Here is a 12,940-nt window from a genome sequence, read left to right as displayed (position 1 = left end):
TTTGCAGGGGAAAAGGGTCATCTTAAATATTACCAATAACATTTTAAATTATTGCTCAGTCAAATGATCTCAAGTGCAGCAGCTGTCTAATTCATGACAATGATATTTACAATGATTCGGTGCAGAATAATTTCTGAGGTCAAAGCAATAAGAGTTAATGAAATGTGTTTCTCATTTTTTTTTTTATTTTACAAGCTATGTCCTTACTTTTGAAGGTTTTGGTATACCTTTTGGATTAACTGTCATTTTTACTCATGCTATTTTATTAAATGAAACCAGAGTAAATAAAAGACAACATGGTATTTATGGAACCATTTTTTTCAGATAGAAAATAGGACTGTATGACAGGAATCTTCTTGCCTTCAAACAGGGAATGATGAGCCTAAGAAAAATTAATGTGTCCTTGTGTAACGAAACTGGTGCTATGTAAGGCGCTTTGATACCTGATTTTTAGGGTCTAGTTCCCGCTATATAACCCCCCCACCCAAAAAAATGATACCCTGTGGCTAGTGAGTAAGCTGCTTCTTGGAAATTTCTAGGTGAGGTATGGTGCCCTCCACGTAAATATCTCCGAATCTATAATAAAAAAAACACCTGAAGCAATTTGAAGATTATGAAAAATATTTAGTGATAGTTAATGATAATGTTGGTTGAAACCTTCTTATGTGTATGCAAAGTTTTAGCATTTAGTACATCCACAGAAGCCCATTAATGAAGTAAATTCAGGTTTTACATTTTGAGATCTATTAGAGGTCTATATTAATCTGAAGGGACATATCTCGGTGGCACTTGCACAAACAGCATACAGCAGCCCCGGCAGTGATATTGTACTCAAAAAGTGTGGAGTTGAGCCATTTCACAAGAGCTTTCTATATTGAAAGCCAAAGGCTCCCGCTCGGCCAATACTTGCTCAGATTAGGAAGCATGTGAAAGCATGGGCTGCTATTCAAGCGAGGACACCATTCAGGAGACAGTTTGCATTTTTCACAACCCTCGGTTAGGAAATCAGGGTGCTTTTCAATGTGCTCTGTTCACCCCCTGTGAAAAGTCTGTGTCAGAAAACCAGGCACCCACCTTTTCAAAGGGGACCCTTTGGCCAACGCTAAAGTATTTGCATACACAGACTCAAACCCTTATTGTGGCTACCCTCAGGCCTTCCCTCAGGGGGCAGGTTACTGTCTGCCTACAATGATGGTGCAATGGTTGGGGTTGCAGCTGAATCATGAAGTGTAATATCTATATTGTTGCCTCTAATGCGCCTCAGGGTCAATCAATCAATCAATCAATCATAGCATTTGTAAAGCGCACTACTTACCCGTGAGGGTCTCAAGTCGCTGGGGGGGTGGGGAATGCTGCTACTGCTCAAAAAGCCAGGTCAGTGACTTTACAAGCCCAAACACATGGGTGCATGAACTTATACCCAGCAAAGGAGTTATCAAACTGCTCCCCTTCTGCAGTTTTCCCTCTACAAATTTAATGTGGCATACAGGCCCACATGTTCTATTTGTGGAGAGCAATTTCTATGTGTTATAATTTTGCTGGAGATTACAGTTGTATAACAAAAAGAACTGAAATATCTTGCACTCATAGTTATAATTGATTTTCTCTTCTGCCTCTAAACAAACACCATAACTAAAGACCACTATTTCTCTGGATATCGAGATCCCCTGATCCACAAGGATACCCAAATGTTAAAGAATATATCATATATTTTGTTACAAGCAATTATTAGATTATTCATTTAGTTTCTTCAACATTTGGGTATCCATGCGGATCGGGGGATCTTAATGCCAAAGAAATATTGGTCTGTAGTTATAGTGTTTGTTTAGAGGAAGAAGAGAACACCAGGAGCCTATATGTGCCCATTATAACTATGTGGGCAAGATAGTTCATCTCTTTTTACATATGACTGTAATGTCCACCGAAGTTTACATTAAGAAGATGTGGGCCTCTATGTCACATTCCATTGTGTGTATATTTATATATATTTATTATACATGCAATTTAAAGTCAAAGAAACCCTTAGCCATTTGTAGTGGTTTACTCTGGACACCTCCAGCAACCTATGATTCTCTATATGTTAACTAGTGATTCAGGAAAAATTGCTTAATTGCTACTAAAATCTAAGAAATGATATAGTTCTTATCCTGATTTTGTTAAAGGGGGTCTTCTTGAAGGTGGCGAAAGTGCTAAGAGGAGGACAGCCTGATTTAAGTGATAATTACCAATTCAAGTGTCCGCTGGCCACAGTGCACTAGACCTGTAATAAGATAATGTATGTCCGCAGCAGCATTGATTGTGCTAATGGCCAGCAGGCTTTCATCTTGTTAAGGATACACTTATCTGAAGAGATCATCATTTACAAGAGGAGACGTGTTACATTTTTGTGGGTTGCAAAATTGTAAAAGCTTAGGATAGCTCTTGACAATTGCTGGGGCTGAAACATTCCTACACACACACAAGCCGGGCCTTGAACCCCAAGGGTTTCTCTCTTTTACAAACCCACTTAACCTGAGAATGCTAGAAATTTTAAATTTTCAAGACTCATAGCCTTTTGTTATAGATGGTTGATTTGATACGCTTTGGACCATTGCTGTCGTATCCAACTGATGTTTGTGTGATATTACCACATTGTTAAGTCACCTTCTGTTCCGTTTTCAATTGCACTGTTCTTAACCGCTTCAATGCTCATGACGGCTCCCGGCCGTCAGGTCACGGTGGGGGTCTGTTGATGACGGCCGGGAGCCGTCATGACCACGCTCGCGAATGGAATGTTCAGCACTGCGGGGGAATTCGCGCCGCAGTGATGAGGTTAAACCCACTACCAATACTATATTACGTTTAATTGCTGTTTTCATTGATTTAAATGAAATGAGCAATACGGATCAAAACAACAATAAAACAATGGCATGTGAACCCATTAATTAAATATGTAAAAGGAATACAGTTATACTGCTACTTGTGGTACTCCCTACAGAAAGCTTTTTTTACAACTTGATATAGTACTAGGCTGACAATTCCATCAGCTTGTGTATGTTTTGTGTTGAATTCCAAAGGGCACTGCATGCAAACAGGGTTACAAAAAGAGAAGGGCATATTAAAAGTATTTTGGAATGTAACGTAAGAAGACTGCCTATTCACTGCGCTGTTAACTGGGTGGATTAGTTAATCAACATGCCAACGTTCAGGTTTGGGTGGTACATGAGTGGTACCTGGGCAAATGAGGGAAAGCACGCATAGTTTTCGATTCAAAGGACAATCTACCTTGTCAGGTCAGGCTTTGCATCAAAGAACCGTACCTCCTTGAAGCAGGCATTACCTTGGAGAAACAATTTGGGGTCCATTAGGATGACGGGCGGATTTAGTCCGCCCGTCATCCTAGTGGGGAATGGGACCGCCTGCCATAAGGGCTGGGGTCCCGTGGGGGGCATTAGGATGTGCACATCACAGTGGCGGGCACATCCTGCATTTATAGCATTGTGGCGGACGGTGCTCTCAGCATGCCAGGTATGACTGACAGCACATCTTAATATGGCTGGCGGTGTCTAAGAGACACCACCACCATATTAAACATTTTCCGCCCCGGCCGCAAGGCGACCGGGGCGGAAAAGCGGCGGATGGTCTTTCTGCCGCCGCGGACCCCCCGCCATACTAATATGGCGGGGGGGAATTCGGGGAACGGTGTCGGGCGGATTGCCTCCGCAAGGCCGGCGGTGGCTACCGCCAGCCTGGCGGAGGCAATCCGCCCGACATCGTATTGTGTGCTGCATTGTACAGCACACATCCAATGAGTTCATTATTTTACAATTTCCCTAGGCATAGGATTTTGAACTGGATAAAACCAATAACTTAACCCATTGACAGTTTTGACAATTTATACTCCAAATGTCTCAAAGATTTATTGACTACTTTTAAACTTTAATGTGTTCATCTGCAGTCATTGTTAGCCTTGAATTGTCACTTCATTTAATTGAATGCTGCTTTTTATGTGTGCTAAATAATTATTTCATACACGTCATTTGCAAAGTAATGGATGATTGTAAAAAGTAAGACATGGTTGGAAAACCATCTCGCTAAAGTTTATGCAGCTTGTGTTCACCAGAGCTCCAGGGAGATCCTGTACTTAGAAGAATGATTGCACAAAATACATCTGGTTTCATGCTTTTGTAAATATTTACTTTAAATCACTAAAGTTTCCCAAATGTAGAATTGAACAAACGAAATGAGCCATAGATTAGCATTAGTTCTGGCAGAATATCTAGTAAAAATGTATAATGAGGTAATAATTGTGTGTGTGTATTCTCATTTCCAGGAGAAACTATTAAAAATCCAACGTACTAATTGAGTTTTAATGGAGTTAAAATCCTAAAACTCTTAATGTCTCATTTTTAATTAGCTGGCAATTTCCTCGGGCCGTATTTGGCTCCAATCCCTCCTGCCTCAGATGCCCATTAAAGTCTGAAACCATTTAGGACTTCGATCCAATTTAATAATTAATAATTACAAAACCTCCTTATTTTTTAATGAGGGCCAGATCAGGGCGCAGTTTACCGGATGACTGACGAGAAGCTACTCCCAGCAACCCGAACTAAAGAATTGTGTCCTTTGTAAAAATGTCACTGGCAGCCTTGTAGCACACTGTTATAGGGACTACAGTTTCCCTGACTTTCTTTCTTGCTTTTTCCATTTATTGCTGGGCAGCCATTGTTGTTTTTGAAGGCATATCCATGCCAGGTTTTTAGGATATTCACATAAGATAAATGTGTAAGTTGTCAATCTAAATTGCATACATTTACATATCTAATGGTTATCCAGAAATGATTACATGTATCTGGCCTTTATGGACAAATGATGAAATCTATTCAATGCTGGAGAACACTGGTGTGATATTTTTATTTCTGTTTCCTAAAATGTAATTTATTTTTCTTTTGAAACGTTCTCTCTTCTTTCTTTTTTTAGCTGTTCCACTCTTATCCTCCATCTGTATCAGGAATTCCTCCCATGATTCCTCCGACTGGCCCCTTTGGCTCACTTCAGGGGGCGTTCCAGCCTAAGGTAGGTTCCAAAGATGTTATGTTCTTATTGTAAAAAATGTCAGGAATACCATCCTCTTTAATATGATATAGAGAAGACTCAGAAATCGTCACATACTTGAGGACCATTGGCTCTAGTCCAAGGAGGGCTGACTCAACTGTTCATCTTTCTGAGGTCAACAAATTGAGCACCATTTGTTTGAACAAAAAAGACTTTTATTTACAGCTCTATGAAATGGAGATTTCTGCAGTAGCAAGTGTTACATACAAATGTAAATAGGTTATTATCAGAATTCTCAAGGCCTATATGAAAGGTCAAAGCTTAAATAGAATGTGCTTACATATTCTCTCGAATACACAACTTAAGAGCAGACACCAAATGCCCTCTTGTAACTGAGGTGGAATGAAACTCCATGATTACTCTGAAAACTGAGCCTATTGCCATCTTGGAAACTGTGGTATCTCTTCTGCCTGTTGTCTCCCTGGTCAAACTTGTTAACATGTGTCTTGTTAAAAGATATGCATAAAGGTCGAATGGGACTTGTATGGGCTCTATGCACTAGACAAAAAACTGTCCAGATGCACAATCACAGAAGAGGAGATTTAGGAATAGAATTGTTGGAAAAGCCAGGTTTTAAGAAGTCTTCCAAACAGGAGCAAAACATGTTGTTTCTCAATACCACATTGAGTGTGTTTCTCAACACCAGAGAAAAAGGAGAAAAGCGAAACCCACAGAGCCTGGACTTCCTGAATTGTGTCTTTTTCCAGCTGTAGGGCACTCCACAATGTACTCTGAGCAGGTAATTTAAGGGAAAGAGGGCTCAAGTTTTCATGGAAACTTTGTTACACATACTGAAAGGCGGGAATGAGAGCTTTACTCTTTTTCAAGCCCACGTATATTTCCCTGCCTTGACGTATATAGCCCATATTTTCAACAATATGTTGAAGTCTAGGTTTCAGATAACAATTACATCAAAGTATATCATTGGTTCTCGCTGGCTTAATCAGACCGGACTACTTTGATTGGCTTCTGATATTTATGTGTTGGAAACAGTGTTGACTGATTGATTATTGTTCAATGCAAAGGCAACAGATGGGTTTGACTGTTTCCTTCCAACTCCTAACGACTGGGCTGTGCCCATCATGGTGGTAGATCCTACCCCAATTAAACCAAAACAGAGTGGGAGAATTAATTTATACCACTAAGGTGAAGCTCCTCATGTAGCGATATATTTTGGGCGGTATAAACCTCTCCATGCCATTGGGTTCGAACTTGTAGTATGAAAGACGAGCAACATGTCATCTGCAGTTTCTGCCTAGAATGTGAAAAAGAGTGTGGGGACACAATAGTTTTCAATCTTCATCATCTATGTTTTCAACATGGTACTTCTCACCTGAAAACAAAGATTAAAAGGCAGTCGCTTAACTTCAGGAGGCAGGATGAGGGTCTGCGATGCACAGTTATCTCACAGTTCGCCACTAATTGAACTTAGAAGTCATTGATATTACTTTACACAAATGTCTTGATACAAACATAGTAGAAGAGCTAAGATGTAGGGTAAAGATGGAAAAATGTGTCAACTGTTGAACCAGATTATAGCAAATTTCACAATTTCTTTAGGACCTCCCAAGACCACGCACAGTGTCACAGTGTATAGTGGTTTATGTAACTCTAACCAATTTTGGGATGATTGGTTACAAATTACTGCTTCCATAGTTACACAACTGCTACAATATCTAATGGTATATTTCTAGATCAAGACAATATTAATTTGTGGGGTGTGGCCTGTTTACAGAAGTTATGTTTATCTAGGGGGAAGCTGGCTAGTTTTGATTTCTCTCTGATACTTGCACCGATTTCCTGAATCATGATGGCTGAAGCTTTTTCTGTAGCTAGGAAGAAAATGTTTTGAGAAATCAGTTAATCCTAGTTTGTCAGAAACGTTCAATATAAATAATGACGAACAATGGGCACAGAATTAGACAGTTATCAAAGAGCAGGTGCTGCGTGAAATGCTCTACAGATAATGTAGCTTTTAAGAGCATAATTCATTTTACTGCCACAGTTTCCACTAGAATAGATACACACGATCAACTTTGCTCAATGTCATCTGAGGTCAATGCTTTAAAAAGCTATTTTTTCTCTGCTAGTATTAATTTACAACCGTTTCTTGATTGCAGCGATTAAAAAAGTGCTGATCACCAAGTATGACTCTGCTGGCCTTGAAATATATCTTTCCAGGCCATTGTCCCGGCTGATTATGTGGATTGCAGGTCATAAACTTTATAATCACTCTAATCATGCTCTTAACAACTCTGACACTTAATTGTCACTGGTACTCTGGGTGATTTGCTTGCTTATCTTGTACTGAGGAAGGTTTAATGTGCAATACATCAGTGTTTGCTTAAGGGATGATAAAAACAGGGGTATTTAAAAATCCCACAGGTTAATTTGTTGGTGTGCATTCACGTGATCATTTTAAGTGAGGTTGGTCACTTAGCTTAAACAAAATTATTAAAACTCTTGTGCCTTGTTTAAATTCCATTAACAGAGGGAAAGTTAAATTGTGTTTGTCCACCCAAAGCCTTGTCGATTCAGATAGTGTGGAATCAGATGCAATCATGAATTTTCCTAGGATCTGCGCTTCCAACATTAATCCCTTGTAACTGGTTTCCATTGTGTGTAGCCAAAGCCCCCAAAAAATATTAAGAAGAATGGAGATGTCAGCTTTCTCCTCCCTTTCCGACCCCTGTATTCCCAGAAGCATGTAGCGCTCCATGTTTGGTGGTATAAAAGGGGGTGGTAATGGATGGAGCATCTGAACCAATCAAACACTCACACCCAGTCAACAGATCTGGGTTTAATCCATCACCGTTCTTTAGCCCACTCTGCCACCCCAGTTCAGACATGGCCATATGCAAATCAGTCTGACCCTGTGCCTCATGGGAACAGTCCAGCCCGAACTGCTAAGCCATGCCTTCCCTAGACCGGAAACAAGCTTCCTAGGACCGGTTTCCGGCATTCTAGCCGTCTTCAGCCAGGCTTGCTTGAATCCAGTGGCAAAGTGAGCAAGGGACTCACGTCTGAGCATACCCTGATAGGTGGCACTTTTTTATTTTTCTGTTTTACAATATTTGGCTCCACCTTGCTGTCACTCCTTAAAGCACCGGATTGAAGTGCTAGGCTAGCTTATGCCTGTACATGCCAAGACCGAGTGTTAGGTCACTTGGACATTATGAGCGTGACAAATACTCGCTTGGGTGAGGCCATTGTGGAAATAAATATCGCAGCTCACTGCAGGCTTGGTTTCTGAACTCATAAAATGCAGCAGTTATCTTCACTGTATATCTGTAAGATGGTGTGACCACAGAGGAAAGACAGTGTCATCCTAAGACCGTTGGGGGCCTGGGCAAGAAATATTTTGGGCTCCTGATCAGAATAATTTTGAATTTTATTACTCATTTTCCACTCATTAAAGCCCCATCATGCCAGACAGCATTGGAAAGTGCATTCGTGATTGTTATATAAAATACACAGAAGTGAGGTAGAAAAAAAGTTTGCATTCACAGGGGCCCCCTTGGATGGTGACGGCCCTGGACAATTGCCCGCCTTGCGTGTGCCTTAAAACGTCTCAGAAAAGGCCAAGGATTGGTGGGCCCAGGAACACGTGCTACCTGTTGATAGCCAGTGCAGATTTATATAATCCCCATTTGCATAGCACCTTCTACTAATAGAGTGGTACCAAGGCGCTTTCTTCAGCTGGACACCCTTTTTGAAAGGCTATGATATTTCCATTGATCGGGTGAGTAAGGGCCTTTGGTTATGTCAATGGAAGATATCCATGAAACAGTGGCTGCTATAGCTGCCTTTCATTGTTATATTTTTTTTACATGCATTTCTAATGTACTTAATGTTTTGATATCTTACAGACGTCCAATGCTATTGATGTAGCAGCCAGGCCTGGAACAGTGCCACACACCCTCCTACAGAAAGACCCCAGGGTAGGCTGATGTACTTCATCTTATGATGTTGTATTTCATCATGTTGATATGCTTGAATTTATTGTTGATGGTGAGGCTTCCTCACCACCTTAAGAAATTAAGTGTGCTCTTTTCAGTTCCTCCTCTTCCCATTACTTGCATTTAGAGATACAGTGTGTAAATGTGTATATTGCTTTTGATATACATGAAATATATTTTTACCCCCCCCCGACCCCACCCCGTTTTGATTTTCAGTGCTGAAGGATAGTCTGATAAAAAAATAACCTGTTTCTATGTAGCACTTTCTACCACAAAATGTCATTTGCAACACTATAGACAAGAAGTGTAACTGTTACTCAACACAATGGTGCTGAATGTATTCACAATGGAAGGATGTAGGTCTGAGTCAGCCCAGCTGAAATTTTGAGCTGTGATTTGCAGGCTACACAGAGATCTCAGTGAAGGAGGACTCATTCTATCCCTCCCTGTCTCATTGTTTCATGTTATGTGTAATAAAGGGGGTTGTTCCTTCAATATTCCTATATTAGATTTATGGACTATGCAAATGACAGAATGGCTCAGTGAGTTGAGAGCTACAGATCACAATTCAGAATCCGGCCTCGGCAAACTCAGCCTTTCATCTTTCTGATGTCAATAAGTTAAGTGCCACTCGGTTGGGCGTATCCTTATTTTTTGAAGCACTTAAAAACTGCAAATGCTGTGGTACAAAATCCAACATACTTTTATTTGTTATTAGCACATGATGCATGTTGTCCTGCCATTTAATGCACAGTTCCAGTACCATGCCGCTTCGCGTGCACTGCTACAAGCAGGGGCCTGACGCACCTTCAGATGTAAAGCATCAGCGCCAGCCTTAACTGAGCCCCAAGGACCTGGCTTTCTATTTTCTCTCATCCACACATGTTGCCTGGGGAGGGAGAGTGCTGGCTGGTGGGGAGGGCAGCGCGGATCAGAGCAGTGCAGGCTCTGCGTGGGAGGATCCCTCCACGAACAGCCATATCGCTTACTGTTCCCTAGACACAGCTCTAATCCCCAAAGCTCCTGCACTGAGTGTGCTGATGAAATATTGATGTAACTGGTCGAGCACTGGAGACGCTTGATTTCTGCGTCTGGAATGTGCAACCAGAAACATGTCTTCAGATAGAAAATTCATAATATAATTTGTTTTAATACAATAGGGACAAGTTGCTGTTTTCCAATGGGGTTGAATAGGATTCGTATATTGTATGGCAGGCAAGATGTTTGTACAAACAAGAGCAGGTGGATGATTTTCAGTGGTCTGAGCAAAATAGTATTTTGCAACTAGCGTACTCCCCATCAGCTTAGAAAAATTCAGTGTTCAATCCTTTTCTTTAGATTTAGCATCCCCTAGTGGTATTGCGCTAAGGCCTTGCCTGGCATTAGGAGAGTGGCAGTTCTGGTGATAGATGCGCATTTAAAGAGATAGTTGCTATGTTATATCATTTATGTATGTCAAAATTGCAATAACATAAGACATATGTGCAAAGTCAACAGTGGGACTGGTTCACACAATTTTGCATGCATACCTAACATTTACGCATGTTTAGTCAAATTCACACATTGGTAACGTAGTGATGATTTTTCAAGTCAGAATTGTGTCTATTATACATGCACAGCTGTCTCAATCAAGCATGTGTGGAGCCTTTGCAACTTTACATCAATTCCAAATGTGTGCATTGCCCTTGAATGAGTTGGTGTTCCTATGGTAGTGTCCATGGAGTGTACACACATAGTGGTAACATTGAGGGTTTTTCAAAAATACCAATACAATTCAACACTGCATCTAAATGTGCACAAAATAAGAAGAATAAGGCTGGAAGAAAGTGCAGGAAATGGTTTCAATATTTCTTATTTTTGGAGATTAGGAATAAAAACTGTTTCATGTGAAAATGTTGGCACAAAAATGGAATGAAAAGTGTTTTTTCAGTCTTTGACTCGGTTTCGAACCCCCCTCCTGTTGACTCTAAACAATGTGGAGACTCCACATGCAGAGGACTCTAAACTAGTTGTATTCCAGAAATGTATGTGAATCCTTTAGTCGTATTTGTTCATCTTTTGCAAATCATAGGCTTGTGTGTCGCCACCATCAATATTATCGTGATATATGAATTAGTAGCAAATCTCTGCATTGTAAGGGCATTTCCAGCACATTAAAACATTTTCAACTTTCTTTATAACGCTGGCATAGCGTACCTAGATAGAGTTAGAAGATAAAATAACATTGTGTCCAAAGTCACTTGTTTTCCCTTGTTGTATACATGTTTGGGTTCAAACACATTTCTTTATAGGACCTTTATAGGACTTGCGATTGAAACCATGCCACAGTGTGGACTGTCTCAAGTTGGTGGTTTAAATCCCTAACAGTTCTGTATTCTGGTCAATTTTCAGCAGCTGCAATGTCATATTAGTCCACAGGGCTAAATTCACCTTCTTAATGGGTTAACAGAGTTTAGATAATGATCAAAACTGCACCTACTACAAATACATAGCTTACTAGTGATCGATGCGGCTATCTTACTTCAGTTAAAAGCTGAATATAGATTCATAGTCATTTTTAATTTCTAACTGCCTTGCTTTTTGTCCTTCGTTATCACTTTTTTCATTTGTTTTTTTATTTTACTATTAGGTGTCTGGATGTGTTTTTTTACATCAGGCACAGGTCAAAAGCGTTATTCCTGGCACAGCAAACACACTAGCCATGATGTTGCTTTATAAGCTTCTTACCCCTTCATATCTGGTGAAAACTGTTACTGTATACATTTCCACCAACATCCAGTGCATATACCTATCTCAGCTGGAACTTTACAATTGTGTGAGAGTAGCCACGTACCAATGCAATGTTGTGCATTGGTATGTGGCTGTTGTCAAACATTTGCACGAGATTCCTTCAATCATTTTTCAGATTTGAAAAGCGGAGAAAATACAATTTATCTACTGTAGTGAAAATTAAAAAAGAAATTGTGTGGGGTGAAGCAAATTGTGAACCACTGCAAAGTTTGAAAAACTTTGTATATCTGTAGTGACACTTCTAAGCTTCCTGTATACACTACAGTACCCTTAGGGAAAGTAAAGGATCAATAAACAAAGAGAAAATCATTAATCTTATTGTGACCATTCTCACAACACTCCTACATGGATGGAGTCAGGGAGTCCTCTTTTCTTGCTTCTCTCAGTTAAGTACTATGTTCCAGCGCTATGTTTATTATATCATTTTAGAGTTGGTAAGATGGTTTTTGCAGCCTGCAGACTTTTCCAGATTCAAATACTTTATTCAGCCATGTATTGGTTGGGTTCAGGCATGTTTCAAATGATTCGATTTAATAATGCGTGCCAACCAGAGTATTTTTTACAATTTTTGGTCCGATTTACATTTATGTCAGGGTTGGATAGGGCAATCGGGCAATGTTCTTGTTGAGTTCCCTGATATTACCACCAAAAGCATTGTCTGCAGCAAGCACAAACTCATTCAACCCCCATACTTTCCAAAATGCTTACAAACAGCCCTGATTTGCGAGTGTGTGCCACTTTTCTCACTCACTAAAAGGGAACACTTGTATTTTGGTGCTATGGCATATTTTCTCTCCCAGTCTGGCCTTGATTAATGTACTTCTTTCAGAATAATTCCAAGGGCAACTTCAAAACTAAATATCACAATATAACAATACCGTTCTAATGGAAAGAGAGAGCCAAAGACAGAAATATATATATTGAAAAGTACAAAAATAATTGTTTATTGATAATGATATATTCACATTGTCATCATTGAAACTAGAACAAACAACATACACACCACATTCATCTCTTCCTTCGTACTGAGTAGTCATAATGTGTACATATACAATTCATGAATTATGTCCCAGTCTGGCCTTAATTAATGTACTTCT

At 40.0% G+C, this 12,940-nt stretch overlaps 1 protein-coding gene across 5 annotated transcripts in view; it reads left to right on the top strand.

The window, feature by feature from the left end:
• Window positions 1-12,940, top strand: part of AUTS2 (activator of transcription and developmental regulator AUTS2) — a 2,056,888-nt gene that overhangs the window by 2,018,832 nt on the left and 25,116 nt on the right. For all 5 annotated transcript variants that reach the window (XM_078679408.1, XM_078679407.1, XM_078679411.1 and 2 more), the window contains 2 exons: window positions 4,960-5,055; window positions 8,964-9,035. In XM_078679408.1, coding sequence (XP_078535534.1) covers window positions 4,960-5,055; window positions 8,964-9,035 — 168 coding nt within the window. The remainder of the gene's footprint in view (window positions 1-4,959; window positions 5,056-8,963; window positions 9,036-12,940) is intronic.

This window comes from Lissotriton helveticus, chromosome 3_1 (assembly GCF_964261635.1).
Source record: "Lissotriton helveticus chromosome 3_1, aLisHel1.1, whole genome shotgun sequence".
NCBI lineage: Eukaryota > Metazoa > Chordata > Amphibia > Caudata > Salamandridae > Lissotriton > Lissotriton helveticus.
Note: the sequence above shows the minus strand (reverse complement) of the source record. Positions and strands in the feature narration are given on the sequence as shown.